Source organism: Leptosomus discolor, chromosome 15 (assembly GCF_034619465.1).
Source record: "Leptosomus discolor isolate bLepDis1 chromosome 15, bLepDis1.hap2, whole genome shotgun sequence".
Lineage (NCBI taxonomy): Eukaryota > Metazoa > Chordata > Aves > Leptosomiformes > Leptosomidae > Leptosomus > Leptosomus discolor.
Genome location: NC_141405.1, coordinates 14,702,023 through 14,718,885, shown reverse-complemented (window position 1 = coordinate 14,718,885; position 16,863 = coordinate 14,702,023). Strand labels below are relative to the sequence as shown.

The window sequence follows — 16,863 nt, the reverse complement described above, 5'->3', positions numbered from 1 at the left end:
TAGAGAGAAAGAGACAGAAGCAAGGGAGATTTCCAGACAGACAGGTGTAGTTTTTATAAAGCAAACCAAATCCCCTATACTGCACTCTACCACAGAGGAAAAATTGCCTGTTGCTGCTGGTTTTCTTGCAGACTTCTGCCATGATACTATGCTTTTTCAGTGCAGGAAATGCTCACAGGTACAGAATGATCCTTTCACGCCGGTAGCATGTGATTTATCAAACCGTAAGAGACGAACGCAACTCACTTATAAGCAGTGGGCAGGAAGCACAACAAAATCATCAGCTCAAAGCCACAGAAAAGACCAAGCTACTGCTCTGGCATGACACAGAAAAAGAGCGAAGCACTTTCTAAAAACCCAAGGGGGTTCTTGCCTAGTATTTTTAAAGCCAAAAAATTAGAACACAAAATCTGAGCTAGCAACAGAGCTAATTTCTGGAGCTAGGAAGCAAATGAGCTGTGGCAAGAAGTGGAACAGCAGAAAGCAGAGGATTAATTACAAGTGAAGTGTCTCATGTTGAAATTAGAGTTAGAGGAGTCAGAGGGTCAAAGCAACAGAGTTTTCAGTGGGTAATTTAGTGCCTTGACACCCCCAGCCCCACTAGTGGGGATGTGCCTGTGACTCAGGGATGAGAAGTGCGTATGCCTCTGCAAGACAGAAAAATACACGCTGAAGGCAGGAGATCAGAGCTACTTAAAAGGCAAACACTGATACTCCTACTGACGATGGCGAGAGCAGGCTGGCTGTAATTGGGAGGGCGCAGATCCTCGCCTTCCCTCGGGGGCGGCACGGGGAAGTGATGTGAAGGGGCGCTCGCCGGCTGGGGGAGGGCAGCAGCCCCCGGCCCCGCTCAGCACCGGCATTCCCTCCCACCCGACGGCGGTGGAGGGCTGCTCTCAGACGACGTGGCTGGCGGAGTCAGCCGCTCGTTGATGTCAGTACCTGCTCCGGGCTCGGCGCGGCGGGAGTGGGCGAGCGGAGCGCAGCCGAGCCGCAGCCTCCGCTCACCGGCTGCAGGAGGGCTCCTGCCCGGCACCCGCCCGCCCCGGCGGGGAAAGAGGCGGGGTGGGGTGGGGGGAGCCCCTCACCCCATCTCCGCCGCGAATCCACTGAGGAAACTTGCCCAACTTTCTCCATCCTTGCCATCGCGACTCGCTGCCATGGCCCCAGCCAACTCCTCCCGCAACTTCTCCGCGCCGGAGGCTCGGAACGGCTCAGGTGAGCAGGGGCTGCGCGGGGCGGAGGCGCCTCTCCCCGGCGGGGCGCCCGCGCTGGGGCCGGGGCGGGGGCGCGGGGACACCTTTGCGGGGTAAAACCCGCCCGTACCTCTCGCTGTGCCCCGCAGGGGCCGGCCGGTGCCCGGGAAGCGGGAGAGGCTGAGCCTAGGGGCACGGCCCCCGCCCCCCCCCTCCCCGGGGCCGGGGCGAGCCGCCTTCAGCACCCGCGGGCGGAGGACAGCTCCGGGCCCGGGCGGGGCGGGGGGGGACGGGGCTAACCCCCCCCCATCCCGGGGTCCCTCCCGGGGTCCCTCCCGGGCCACCGCACGGCGCCAGGATAAAGCCCGGCGGCCACCGCTGGCCCCAGTGGCTTGAAGCGAATCGCTGCCTTTCGGCTGGGAGATAGCGATGACTCCAGCAGCCCGTCGGGCTTAGCTGCAGAGAAGAGACGGAGCAGCCCAGCCAGACAAGGCGGGGAGCAAGGCACAGCGAACATGAGGCACGGCTGGAGAGGGAAGCGGAGTCCTTCATCAGCCTCCTGTTTTCTCTACGCTACCGCTGTCCCCAAATGAATAGTTTAGGGTAAGGCGTTCCAGTTCTCAACGGTGGAAGTTGGTGAAGCTCTTCAAGAGAAGGTGTTTTATATACGGTCTTTGACTCCCTCTTCACCAGCATGTCCTTTACAAACTGTAAGTGTGCCTCAGGTGCTTACTTCTGAAATGCAGTAAAGACATAGTTTCTTATGTATCTGGGTGTGGCCGAGGACAACAATCACCTTAGAGAAAAAAAATAAAATTAGGCCAGTCCTTATTCGGTTCACACGGTGCAGTCCCGTTTGGGATTTTCAAAAGAGCAACAGGGCAGCTGCAGATCTACAAGCAAGGACAAATCAATGCCTGAAGTAGTTGTTTCAGTAAACAAAGTACAGCCACTTGGATGTGCACAGAAGCAGCACTGAAAGTTCAGATTCAACAGTATCTCAAGATGAAAGAGGCTTTAGAAAAGATATAACTTTTGAGTATTTGATAGTCATGTACTTCTGACTCCAGCCTATAATACACACATGAACTATAGCTTCACACTACCACCTCCCAGCTAATAATACTTGAAAGTCCTGCTTGTACAAATAGCAACAGCAGGGAAGATGCTACAGCACTGTACAGACTCCCTTTCACACAAAGCCTTTGAGCTTGCACACTTCAAGGCCAGCTGAGCTCATTCCAAATGTTATAGCATCACCATGAGTGCTGTATTGACCATACTGCAGGAAAAAGACATTTTGTCCCAATTTCCAGCTAAGAAAGTGGCCTTTACATTTCACTCATACAACCCATTCCCACCACATTCATAATAAAGTTTGGGGCTAAAAGAGAGTAGAGCAGAACTCCTAATAGCTACATGCAGAACAGCAGGACATCATCTTCCAATTTCTAGTCTGTCACCTTCAAGCATTAAGGAGATGTGAGATCTGTTTGGACGTTCAGGGGATGCACAGGCTGGATGCTGAAGAGTAAGTATCAGGTCTCAATAGGGTGCTGATGACAGTATTTATCTACAAAAAGCCATCTAACACGGGGCATTTTCTTGCATTAATGAGCAGCCAGGAGAAACAGGGACCATTTCAGGACCACTGAACAACCTGGGCCAGGCTTTTTTGTCTTATCAACCAAGCCTGGCTTTCACCTTCAGGCCCCTTCCAGTTCTCCTGTGCCTCATTGTCTGCTTTCTCTCATCTGCATAGGGGCTTTCCAATAAAATGGTGCAGCAACTGCTCTATTGGATTCTGCTCTTGGCCTTGCTTATGTCTAAACTGGCTGTTTCCTAGTGCCAGAAGGACTGAGGCAGTGGCAGCTCATCATGTCCTGCTTCTAAGAGCACTGAAATATTACATACAGTTATTACAGCACACATTTTTCCTGCCACAGGCCAGGCCAGCAGCGCAGCCCTAGTTATCTTGCCAATTCAGTCAAGTTTCTCTGTCACACTAAAGTAAATGTGGGGAAGTTTGTGCTCAAGAATTCGAAAGGTCAAAGCCAGGAAATACCACCTCAGCAAACAGACACCACCTTGGTGGAGACAACACTTTATCTGTTATTTCACTTAATCTCATTTTCAAGGTTTCCCTAGGTTCTGCTGTAGGAGACTTCCCTGCTTCCACAAGTGTAGGCTGCTAAGGAGACAGAATAGTACAGTGACTGAAAGCATTTCCAATTAACCCCGCATTCAATCATCTGCAATTCAATGAAAGACGCACGCAGTCTAGGCTTAGGGGCTGTCGCGCGTGTCTTTAACAGCCACACAAATAACTCACACAAAGCCTTCCCCTAGGAAAAAACCCACCAGGTCCCGTAGGAGAGGAGTAATGAGATAAAATGAGATATGCCTCAGCTGAGAAGGGTGATTTCAGACTCCATCAGACACTGCACATGGCAGTCTTGCAGAACAGTGAGCACCACTATCAGTGCCTTAGACACCACCTTCTGTGCCCAAGAGCAGAAATCCCTATTGGTTGGCACTGAGAGCTTGTGGCTTCAAAATGCGATCTGAAACCTAGGTTAAGGACACAATAAATGTGAATTTGATTACATTTGAGCCTCCCACCCCAAAGAGCAACAGTCAAGCTTCAGTGCTGATAAGCTAAGTGTTATCAGGCAGGAATTTTTCCTTGGAAATCCACCTACATCCAGATCTGAGAGATAGAAGCTTTAAGCCATATTTTTCTCCTTGCAGAATTAGGGCATTCCCTGTTGAAGGGCTACTCTGAAACATACTCCCAAATCCCTGTCTGGCCACACACCTGGATTTCTTTCTAGAAAATAAGCTAGAGAAAGGGAGAGGGGCAGGGAAGGCAGATGGAAAGGAGAGCATGCTCTGGCCTAACCCTGACAACAAAGCTGGGACACGGCCAGGGTACAGTCCCAGATCTCACAATATAGATAAGCATTAGTTATCTGCCTGCACGGCCAATGAACTCTGTATCTCATACCACCCAATAGATGAGCTGAAGCTTTCTGACAGCAGCTTGAGCATTGACTATATCCAGATTTTGGCACCCACGTAGAGCCTTCTCCAATGTGCAAAGCACCAGCTGCCTCACCCACTCCCCTCAAAAATGGCTGGACACCCAGCACTCCCTGGAAGGAAAGTTACTGTCAACTCTGTCAGACACTGGTGAGTGCAGAGGAACACCAGCCTGATGTTAGTCCCCAAAAAAAAGAGCTGAGGAGTTTCAGAGCAGGACAGAAGCACATCAGGAGAGCTGAGGAAAGATGCCTACACATGGCCAGATTTGGGTTGTGTGCCGGATGTACTGAGAGGCAGAGAAGAATGTGTCAGATCCGCTGCTAAGCCTCTCCAAGTACTGCAGAGGGTCTTAAATGTCATTCCAAGCTACATCTTTGAGGCGGGTCTGGTTGCAGGACAGGGCAAGCAGAGATGTAAAGAGGTTGCCTCTGGGTTGCACTCACATGCTTTGGTTTGTTTTGGCAGTAGCAGAGAAGCCAGCACCGTACACCAACGTGATCATGCCCAGTCTCTTCAGCATCATCTGTTTCCTGGGCATTGTGGGGAACCTCATTGTCATCTACACTATTGTCAAGAAGAAGAAGCTGAGATGCAAACAGACTGTGCCTGACATTTTCATCTTCAATCTCTCCATTGTGGACCTCCTCTTCCTCTTGGGCATGCCCTTCCTCATCCACCAGCTCCTAGGCAATGGCTCATGGTACTTTGGAGCACCCCTATGCACGATCATCACTGCCCTGGACACAAACAGCCAGATCACCAGCACCAACATCCTCACAGTGATGACACTGGACCGTTACCTGGCGACTGTCTACCCCCTAAAATCTACCTACGTCCGGACACCATGTGTTGCAGCTCTGGTTATCTGCTTGGTGTGGCTCCTTTCCTTCCTGACTATCATTCCCGTGTGGATGTATGCAGGTCTTATGCCTCTGGAGGACGGCACTGTCCGCTGTGCTCTCTTGCTTCCAAACCCAGAGACTGATATCTACTGGTTCACCCTTTATCAGTTCATGCTAGCATTTGCTGTGCCACTGATTGTGATCTGTGTGGTCTATTTTAAGATCCTCCAGCACATGGCCACCACTGTGGTCCCACTGCCCCAAAGGAGCCTCCGGGTACGTACAAAGAAAGTCACCCGCATGGCAGTTGCCATCTGCTCTGCCTTTTTTATCTGTTGGGCTCCCTTCTACATCCTCCAGCTGGTTCACCTCGGCATTGACACACCATCCATGGCCTTCTTTTATGCCTACAACTTTGCCATTAGCTTGGGCTATGCCAACAGTTGCCTCAACCCCTTCCTCTACATTGCCCTCAGCGAGACCTTCAAGCGCCAGTTCTTAGTGGCCATCCGCCCTGCAAAAGAGCCATGTCGCAACAGCAGCTCTGTCAACAACAACAGCATGACAGAAGCCAGCGTGTGTCTGAAACTGGCACCAGAATCCACCCAGCAGACTCAGTTTCTGGAGGACTTTTCCCCACGTTCATTGCCTGTGACTGTAGCTGTTCACTAGGGCACTCTGAAGTGACCACAGCAGAAAGCCTTCAGATCTGTAAATCAATAGAGAAGCAGCAGCTTCAGGCAGTTCTTGGTGAAGCACATGAACTATGAGCTTCCATCTCCCAGAGTCCAGGTGCCTCCCTTTTTCATTGCAGGGCTCTGCTCCCACACTGCCCTCGGCCTATGAGATGCTGCACACTGCTGTTTCTTTCCACTCTTGCACAGGAGGACTCTTTCACGCGAGACACTGGACCTCCATAGAGGATGAATGGAAGGAGAGAGAGGACAGAAAGAGGAATTCAAGGGGAATGCTCATGCTGGAAGAGTAAAACCTCTATCAACAACACTGCCCAACAATTCCTCGCCTCTTGGCCTGACCAAGGTTCCAAAGCAGCATGTTGATACAGAGCTTCTTCATTTAAAACTTGAACCTTTGAAACACAGTATTTGTTTTTGGTAAGAAATCTGGCCTGCAAACTTTGATGGCTGTGGTCGTGTTCTAGAAGCAAACAGCAGAGAGAGATTTTGGGGCCAGAAGTCTCACCTAGGTCCATCACTTGGCCTTTTGGTCCAGCCCCGTCTGCCTCCAGTGGGCTGCACTGTTTGGCAACCAAGACATTTTCAAGACTTGCTAACTTTTATGCTAATCCTAAATATTTCAAGCAAAATCAGGCAGATAATTGCACTGCATCAAGGGACAGGAAAGAATTCTCAAAACTACTGCTGCTAACACCGGCTTTGTAGCATTTCTTGCCAACGAGCAGACTTTCACAGTGCTAGTTCCTCACGCTGCTCTTGTGCCTCAGTCTGCACGGCCATCGGGGAACCCCAGGCAGAGGGGTTTAAACACGACTAAAAAACACAGCGTGCAAAGATCTGTGGAGCAAGAAGCTGTGAAAAGGCAGCTCAGAGGAAGCAGAGTTGCTTATGCAGCTTCCTCAAAATAACAAATGCTGTACAGAGTTAAAAGAGAGAAAATTAAACGTCTGTTTTGTATACGTGGCTTTAACAGTCAGAGGTTAGGAAATAGCTTTGCTTATTACAAAGACTTAGCGAAAAGACAGCAGAGATCAGCTAAACGCGGGGGATTACGCTGGCAGCCTGTGCAGGGCTCCCAGGGGACCATGCAGGCATTGTTCAACACTTTGTCAAACATGGAGGAACTGGTTACTGTAGATTAATTTAATATAAAGAAGAATTAAAAACATCAAACAGCACATGTTACCACGCTTATGGTTTCGTGCCACCAGCCACCCACAATATACCCAGAACAGAAATTCTCAGCTACACGGCAAAACTGGGACACCTGCACAGGGCTTTAAGCCACACACACACTTACCGGTGCACCTAACGCACACACACCACACTTGTAGGTGTTAAATACAGCCAATATTTCTGTCTACACCCTGTGGAGAACACACAGCTGTTCACTCACCTCTGGCAACCGCAGCAGGCTGGCATGCAACACCAGCACTGTTGACATCATCAGATGCAGTACATCGCTTTTCGAGTCATTGAACAAACCCCGTAACAGGGTCCGTCTGTATTTTCATCCCAGGCTCTGCCAACCTGCACCCACCACAGCAGCACATCCACACGACTGTACGGTATCTTGTCAATTTTTTGCGCTCATTTCCCTTGGCAATAAAGCCAGACAGACACATACGGAGTTTTCAAGCTTTATGAGTTTAAAATCTTTGCCCCATTTCAACTGCCAAGAATTTTCACCTGCTGGTTTTCATGGAGCTGCTTTGCTCTTTGGTCAGTACTCTCTGCAAAGGGCTCAGGAGCGAAGGTCAAGGAAGACGTGTGCTGCGCCAAGGCAGACTTGCTCTCAGGACAAAGGAAGCTTTTCTGTTACCTTTCTCCCATAAGGAAGTTAAGGGGAAGACTGACACGCTTCTCTGTGAAAGGAAGCGGTAATGGTTCGGGGGGTTTTCTTCCTCCTCCAGTGCCAGCAACGAGGAGAGTATGAGGGAGCTGAAAACAGACTGAACTGTCAGGGCTGAGAGCACATTGAAGATATTATCTTGCTTAAACAGTAAAGGTGTTTATGAACTAGTCTGTTCCCCTCCAAATTGAGTCTCTCTGGCCCAGCGTGGCCAAGCCATGTGCTAAAAACCATGGGGCCACTGTGGGCCAAGCAAGGAGGGAGGCCAGCACCAGCTGGTGCAAGACTCAAAAGGGTCTTTGTGGGGTAGACCTTTTCCAGATCTTCTCACACTGAAGTCAAGGCGCAGTATGCAGGCACCTTCCCAGGCTGAAGTCCTTTTAGATCTCACCTATGTGAGGTGGAAAGCCATGCTAGAGAGACCTGGTCCCAACACCAGGAACAAGGCTTCCCATTTAGCCAGTGTCCCAGCAGAGGGACCTGCCCCTTCCCACTACCCTGCAAACACTCATGGTTTCTATTGTCTTATGTCCCTCTGCCTGTCCCCAAGGGGTTTCCTAGTCCAGACATCCAAATACTGGCTGTGGGACCCCTTCCTTTCCGTGTACATCCATAAAAGCTGTGGCAAACCTCAGGAAGACAAGGATGTGGATACCTGTGGATGTGCTGGGAGGTTGGGAAGAGAGGTACAGACAGCAAGCAAAATAGCACAGACAGCCCATAGCTTTTTGCCAGCTTTCCTAAATCACTCCAAAGCACAGGGGGAGATGAACAAAAGCCTCTCCTTTGAAGACAAACCTTTTGATCAAAGGCCTTCAGAGGTGTCCCTTGCCTAGGGCATAAGGTAAGGCTAAACAGTCTCTGTGCACCTTGGTGTGACCTACTCCAAACATCCTACCCCTGTTGTCTATTTTTCAGAGATGGCTTTGTCAAGTTGAAGAGTTTGCTGACGTTCTGGTTTGTGTTCAGCTTTACCTCTTTGTCTTTTCTGCTCTTTGTATTTATTGTGTGATCTCCCCATCTCAGTGCCTCGGTTATTGACGGCAGAGCCTGAATGAAAGGCTTCGCTAAGTAGAAAAGGACACAGCTACTCACACAGACACAGGCAGCTGAAGTGCTGCAAGGTTCATCTGAAAGGCATGGTGAGAAGGGCACAGAAATAATGCAGCATGTTTCCCTGCAGTCCTACCTCCCATATGCATCCCGTTGTCTCTCTTGCTTGAAAGAAATTAAGCGAAATCCAGCTAAATAATGAGGGGGAAAAACACCTGCAAAACCAAAGGGTGATAGAAAGAAACTATTCAATCTAGTTGTTCAGATCAACAGCCTGCTACACCGGATGAGATAAATTTCCTTGGCTCTTTTTGACAGTGCTTTTCCCATGTGTTCGCAAGCTGCCTCATCAGACAGCAGAAAGACAGATGGGTTCACTCTCCACCCCCTCTTCTTCCCCTCCTTGTCCTTAGAGGTGCGACTGAAGCCACATATCACAGCTCTGCTCTTGATAAACTCCCACAAGGGGCAGATGGTCCAGTTACTTTTGCTCCTACTTTCCCAGCTCGCAACAGAGCCCTCCTTGGCTGGTCGCTGCAGGATTCAGTTCCTAGCTCAGCCTTCTCAGTTGCCTCTTTTCCACTATCCATATCCCTGTGTCTACACCAGGCAGTAAAATATCCTCCTGCCTTACCCCCAGCCACAGCTCTGCCAAGCCAGCCCTAAGGACAAGCTGGAGCTGAGGTCCCCAAAGCCCTGCTAGGCAGCGGGCTGGTGACATCCTTCCCTGAAGAGCCTTCACCTGAAGTCTCCGCATAGCTAAACCTGCCTGGGAGGAAACCGCAGCCATGATGGAGAGCGAGCACAACACTGCTGGATGGGGAAAAGGGAAAGGTGGGGTGACTCACCGGCACCCGGGACACAGCCAGAACCTGACTAATCGCGTTTCATCTGCTGTCCTGGGCTGCTAATTGGATGCATTTCATTCAACAGACTCACTGGTGGGAGAGGAGCCACGTGGCAGGTACAGATGCATTCCCAGCCCACTCGCTTTGCATTAGTCCTCCTGCCAGATGCAGGGACCACACAGCAATGCCCTTTTTTTACGCATTACCTGTTAGCAAAGCAACACAGTTAAAGTCTCACAGCCCCCTGCAGCCTTTCCACATGCTCCATCCCTCCTGTGGAGCTGGTGAGGGGGCAGCACACAGGAAAGTCTCACTAACAGTAGAGAAGTAAAGGGGGAGGGATGCCTCCTCCTACAGCCCCCATCTCCCATCGTAGGCCTCCTCCAGCAGACAGGGGCTCTTTGGTGCTTCCAGGCAACAGAAGATGTATTTTGAAGCTGTATTTACAGGGCAGTATTTGATGAGGGAAACCACTGCACCACTGGAGGGAAAAGCTTTGTTAAGAGATGTAGACCCCGCCTGCAGTAGGGCACGAGAGAGAATACCTACTTTTAGAGCCTTTGTGCCCTACCCGTATCCCATTCGGGAAACAGCTCCTATGATTATACAGGACCCAACAGTTGTTCCTTTCACAGCATCTTTCTACCAACACTGCTGTGTTGGCTCTGGAAATGATCACTCCTGATCTCCCAGTCTGGCTTACGGGAGAGTAGCGTCACTGGCTTCTCCTGAAGGGTAGAGTTTGGCTTCAACAACTGCAGAGTTACACTTGAGAAGTGTCTTACTTCAGTATGAGACGTGATGGTGCACATAGAGTGGCGCTTTCATAAGTGCTTCCGGACATGCTGAGGACAAGCATGTTAGGAAAGCCTCCAGGGTTGTCAGCTCAGTACCTTTCACCCTCTCTAAATGATACAGCCTGACGCTAGAGTGATGTCAATGCTCCCTGGGGTCAAGCCTTTGTAAGGAGGACTCCTCCAAAGCAAAGGCAGACTACATTGGCATCGCCCTCCTCAAGCACAGCAGATGAACAACGCAAGCGCCACTGAAGGCTCAAGGCCCAGTCTTGCAGGTCCATACAGGGTTAGTCCCCTGGACATGAGTGCCAAGTTCTGCTGCCCATCACACCAGGGTGAGTTTGAGTTTACACCACAGCAGCTGGTGAGCTTTTAGCACGACAGGCAGGAGACTCTATCCCAGGTACAGAGTTCATCATCATCCAGCACCACATGAGAAAAGGAGATCTGCAGGGCCTGGCTCCACAGAAACACCTTCGGGGCAGTGACTTCTCCAAGCTCCAGTTAAACAGCGACACACAGATTTTGGTTGAGGCCTTAAACCTTATTTCTTCCCCTTAAAACTGAGTTGACAGATGAGTCAGCCTTTCCCTCCAACCTGTTCTCTTCTGTCCCCTGCACGTTTCCACTCGCATGGTAGGGAGGCTGAGAGTCAGTGATATAATTTTAATTGTTCTGGTGTTTGGTTATTATTAAATTGCCTCTGCTAAGTCTGAAGGAGCTGTTGTGATTATCTTCCTACACATGTTGCTGGAAGCAGAGCAGCTTGGTGACACTGGGCTGCCATGCCCTGCTCCACTTCAAAGGAGAAAGAAGAGCTTTGCTTAGACAGCCACAGCAAGGAGAAAACTCCTGCCTCATCCAGGCGCAGTGCTGCTTCTCACACCCACATCCCACTGCAGGCTCAGGGATGCAGTTAGGTACCTTTTCTCCCATGGGGCTTGACCACAGAAAGTCAAATACTAACATTTTGGCATAGAGCACTTGGTAGGGATAAATGTAGTGGTGGAAATGGTGGGTGAAAATCGCACTAGTGAGAACTTCTTAAAGCTCTTATTGACTTATTCCATTAGAATGTAGGTTGTTGGGGGTACACCTTCTCCAGCAGCTGGGTCCCTCCCACCAAGAAATGGAAGCAGGTTTTGAAAGGAGCAGCCTTTTCACATCAGGGCTCCCTGTCCTCCTTCCTGCCTGCTCAGAAATGAAGACTTTGGATTTCAACTTGCACAAAGCATTGTAGGGATTTAATCTCTTCTTCCCTTCCCCCCCCCTTTTTTTTTTAAAGGTCAGGTTGTTATAACCTCCTAGACCGTAATCCCCATCTCAGACCTCCAAGTGCTCAGCAACATAAATTTGTTGTGTTATCAACAGAGGCAACCACTTCAGAAGGGGAAAAAAAAGGGGGGGGGGGAAGTAAAATGTCACCTCTCAGAATGAGAACAAGTTGCCCGTCCTTTGTTTCTATTCAAGTCCAGATACTTTTCCCCAGCCAGCCACCGCCACTGAAGAAAGCATGCAAACATTTGCTCCTGGGCTGAGACACCTTGTGCCAAGCAGCGGCCTCCAGCCAGTAGTGACACAATCTCTAGGTTTAAGAACACAAACACTGGCAGCTCAATGAGAATGGATCCATTTGCTGGAATTAATATTCAGTCTTTCTGCAGCATGGGAAACATCAATTGTTCAGTGTGAAATAAATTACACTTCTTTCTTGGGGGGGATTTTAATGAGACCTCCCCCCTCTTTTCTTGACTTTCTCAGACTGAGGGTAAAAGAAAAAACATTCCAGCATCTCTCCATCAACCTTGCATCATAATGGCCCAATCAGGGTAATTAGGATGTCTCCTGTGTGCTCTGGGAGGCTTTACCAAGCAAACCCAGCCTGCTGTTCATTATGTTGCCACAGCATAGCTAATTACTCCTGGTTTTAGAGGGAAGGGGAGCAGACCAGCTTTGTAGGCAGCTGGGAAAAGGGCTATACTGAGTTCATTCAGGTTTTGGCTTTACCTCTGGTCCTACTAGAAAATCTCCTGGTACACCAAAGGCTACAGGATGGAAGAAGCTGGTCTGGGCAATTAGTTCTTAAAAGAACTAGCATAAGGTCCTGTGTGCCCCAGAGACCTCTTGATTTATCTTCAGACCCCTTTGGAGCAGAAGGGCACCCAGGCATCTTCCCTGTGGCTCCCGTGCCAATGTGAGAGAAAAGAAACATGCATGCAGAAGACAGAACCCCCCCCCGCAGAGACACCAGGCAGCGCTCCAGGGCAGGAAAGCATCGCACACTGCCATGGCACACAAATGAGAGCCTTTCCCGAGGTTGCTAGGAGTTGGGTGGGCACTTCTCCATTTCTTTCGCCTTTCTACACTAGATCCCACAGTGCAGCCACAATTCCCCAGGTGTGCGTCCATGTTCAGACTGGTAGACCTTATGGAGTCTCTCTGCCACCAGGTTATGGGGCCCCAATGGGGACACCATCACCCAGAGAGGTGCTCTGGGAACATCTGTAGCCCACTTCACAGCCACTGGATAACACGTGAGCCACTCACAGCCCACATCTCCACACTAGCAGCCTGATTTATCATCTTCCCCATCCACGAGGCATCATGTCCAAGCTCAGGCTTGCTAGGAATGGATTAGAGCTCTGCTGTTGGTATCCTGTTATTTTCTCCAGATTTGGCTAAAGCACATAGATGAAGTGTCGGTGTGCGGATGTGAGATGAGGGAGGACACCACTGTGGTCTCAATCAAGGCTGCACTGAGCTGGCCACATAGCTGCACATTGAGACTTGGCCCAGTTTACATCAGTGTCTGCTTATTTCTTTACAATTTCCAGACAGGCCTGGCAGGTAGACTCAGGCCTTTGTTTTGTGGCTGTCTGCCATTTTCCTTCTTGCTGCCTTTGCTTCCTCGAGCCTAGAGAAGTTTCTTTAGCAGCAATAATTCTCCACTCACACATTCATGAAACTTCACAAATTATCATCTGTGCTTGGAGAGGAAAGGCTTGAAAAAGAGAATGGTGGGGGGTGGGGGTGGGACGATGGACATGGACATTATAAACCAAGATCTGAATGCAGAAGCTGTGACATACACCACTGGTGGAGCAGACATGGGGCAGCTACGGACCAGACACCAAGGGCCTTGCTGCGTTTCCATATCATATCTTCTTTCTACACACCCATAGTCTAACTCACTCCTAGAACAATAGTTAACTAGGGAACCTGCCTTGAACAGCCAAAACATGCCCTGGGACCAAACTGATCCTCCAAAGGGGTGTGAGTGCCACCCAGCCTCAGCAGCCACATTCAGACAGGTATTTAATCCCTTCCAAAATAGGATGGCACCCTACGCATTGCACACACGCACACCCGAGAGGTTAACACTCATCGGGCAATCGCAGGCACTGAACAGTCCACGACTGCACGAGGGAACAGGCCGGTTACACCGGCAGCCTCAGACCCCCTTCGCTGCTCAGCCACAGGAGGAAATCCGGAGTCTGCTCTCACACCACTGCCTCTGCTGAAAGTAATGACATGGGATTAGAGAAAAGCCAAGCAAAACAAGGTCTGAGTCATGCCAAAAGCGTCTTCTGTGGCTGCCCAAGAGTGGAGTTTGACATCTCAGGGCTCTGATTTCACCACCAAAATGAGCTGCCAAGAAGGAAGGCTGACGTGTTGCTGTCCTCTAGTTCCTTGAGTCTAACAATTTCAAATGCTTTGCAAGTATCAATGACCCAAAACACAGATGATGGCTGGAGACAGGAGAGTAATGATGACCATTTTATCCTTGGAAAGCGTAGGCTGTCACCTCAGATAAAATCTGCAGTACTGCTGAGAAAAGCAACTGCTTATCTTGACTCTGCCCTTTAGTACAGGAATGGAAACCAGAAAAGAGTAGCGGGTGATCCAAGAAAAGACAAAGTTATCAGAAACACTTGCCTGCAGCACTACAAGTGACAGACAAAAGCTGCAGCACTGACGAGCCTGCCAGGGTCAGGGATCAGACAGATCGGCTGAGCCTTGATATATCAGAGACAGGACATAACCTCCATTCCTTTAATCTCCCCAGATCACCTCACTGTACTAATTCTTTAAAATGTGCTTATTCCAATAGCTGCAAAGATATCAGATACATCCCATGGGCTGGGAGAAATGACCCAGCAGTGGCATTATTGTTTCAGAGGAGTATGAGATTGGCTAAGTGACATGCAGCCAATTTACAGACTTACTAGCAGAAAACACGCTTTTTCAACCAGTAACAAGCTGCGATACATTAGATCTGTCAGGAGTGTTTTTCAGGAGTGTTTAATCTCATCTTTAAAGAGGAGCCATCAATACTAGTGAACTGCAATTGCGACAGCTCAGTGCAGAACCTCAAGTTTTGAATTCTGTATCTGACTCTTCATGTGGTAATGGGACTCAAATAATACTGCAGGAGCACCGGGTCTTTGTAGGAATTCTTCCACCCTTTTGCTCCTGTGTTAGATGTTACAAGTGCAATGGAAGGCCTCAAAGACAACACAGGCAGTTCACAAAGCTACTGTCTAAGCAGCAGTTCATATTTTGGAACGTACTTCCCATAAAAAAAACTCTCTGCAGAAACCAATTTATCTGCACACCCATTCCCCAGAACACAGTTGTCTCAGGACAGAAAGCAGCAAGGCACAGTCCAGCTACTGCAAGCTCTGGAGAAACAGGATTTATCAATAGAAGTCCTTCATTGCAGCTCCCATAGAAAAAGCTATGGGATCAATGGTATCAGGATCTCTCACCAACCTTCAGTGTCACAAGCATAAGATCTGCATCACATTTCTCCACTTGCAAGCAGCTGTTGGGTGATGTCAGTCAACTCACTTGCAAAGGAAGCTTTGAAGATTCATCTCATTTTGGAAGAAGCAAGAATCCCAGATCACAGCTGGAGAAAAGCTGCTCTCTATCTCACTCTCCTGTCAACTAGGAAGGGATAACTCCTGAGGATATCAATAAAGTTTAAAGCAAATTCCACAGTTCTTTCACTTTGCTCCTTCCTCGCCTTGATGATGAGCTGCAAAAGAGCAGTACTATCCAAACTGGGTTTGACTTGTAAAGCACTGCACGGAGGGAGGAATCCGGGGATGGCACTGGTGGTGGTGAGGGGACAAGAGCTGGCTCCTCAGAACAGGGCACCAGGAAACAAAACTCAGCTTACTGTTAGTCTTTCAATCAAACAAGCCTGACTCCTGAAGGGGCAAAGCTGATCTATCTCAGGGTAAAGGAAGCTTTGAGTAATACGGAGTATGAGGTACAACAGGAAGACTTCTGAGATATTGAAGTACATATTCCTTTTAACCAAACGAAAGGACGAAGAAACAAAAAGGCTCAAACAGGTTTGGTCCTTGTGAAATCCAAATAGGAATGTTTCTGGCTTGATGCTTTTATTAATACCCAAAAGAAAAATTGCTGTCTGAAAGCAGGAGCCACCCAGTAACCTGCGAGACATCTGCTTGCACTTGGACAGTGTCACACATAACGAGGACACAGCTGGCAGCAGTGGCTCTGCAAGTCACTTGTATTACTCCATCCTGCTGTTTCATATCGTATCTGACATTTTTGTGCCAATGGTTGTATTTCAGGATGCATTACTGTGAACAGCAAACACTGAGGAAAAAAATATTAGCCTTGAGTTGTAGCTAGTCAGGAGAAGAGGCAGTGGGAATAAGTATTGATTAGCACATGCTATACTGATTTTGAAGCTTGAAAAATTGTCTGAGGTGACAGTTCCGCAACACCCACCCTCTGGCCCATGTTACAAGCATTAATAACTTCATGCCCGTAACTTGAAGAGTACAGAAATTAATTTATCCCCATTTCCACAGTTGGAGAAACTGGTGCTCATGGTGGTGGTGATATATTCCAGCAAGGCACATCAGATCCTGACCGTTCCTCTGTGATTTGCTCACCCTGGAATACCTACATCTTTGCTCTACAGACTGCAAGACAACGCAGCAGCCTCTCCAGAAGTCTGTCCAGCAGTGTCTGTCCACATGGGAAAACCACAGATGAACACACACGCTCTAGCTTAAAAGGAGATGAGCTGATGGTGCTTTGGAGGCTTTGCCCTGGATGGTAACACAAGGTAAAATCATCTTAATAGTTCGGCATAAATTTTTCCTCTTTTTCACTCCTAACCTGACTTTTCCCCCTTGGGCTTCTACTTAAAGGTTTCCTTTTAGGTTGCCAGGAAAGATTTTCACCAGCCTCCAAGGTCAGGACTCCGCAATGACAAGTTTGTCAACTGGACAAGGTTGGTCAGTTTTCATCAAATAACTAGAAGCAAGACATCTTTAATCAAAAAGATCCATGACCAGGGGTAATGATACAGGCACTGGGAAGGGACAGGGATGCAAGGAAGCTCTAAGGACTTGGCAAAGAGTCCAGTCAACACCATTTGTGGCACTTCAGGAGTGGAAATAGTCAAGAGAAACCAGCAGCAGCCCTGGGGGGCTTGTTTTAAGCTCCAGTAGGAACAATGGGCACTGGAGACTCAGAGAACCAG

The 16,863-nt window shown here is 49.1% G+C and overlaps 1 protein-coding gene across 1 annotated transcript; it reads left to right on the top strand.

Moving 5' to 3' along the window:
* Nucleotides 1-1,160: 1,160 nt before the first annotated feature.
* Nucleotides 1,161-5,755, top strand: LOC104353872 (melanin-concentrating hormone receptor 1-like). Its single transcript, XM_086473785.1, has 2 exons — nucleotides 1,161-1,218; nucleotides 4,707-5,755. The coding sequence occupies exons 1-2, from the start codon at nucleotides 1,161-1,163 to the stop codon at nucleotides 5,753-5,755; spliced, it is 1,107 nt and encodes a 368-aa protein (XP_086329911.1).
* Nucleotides 5,756-16,863: the final 11,108 nt, after the last annotated feature.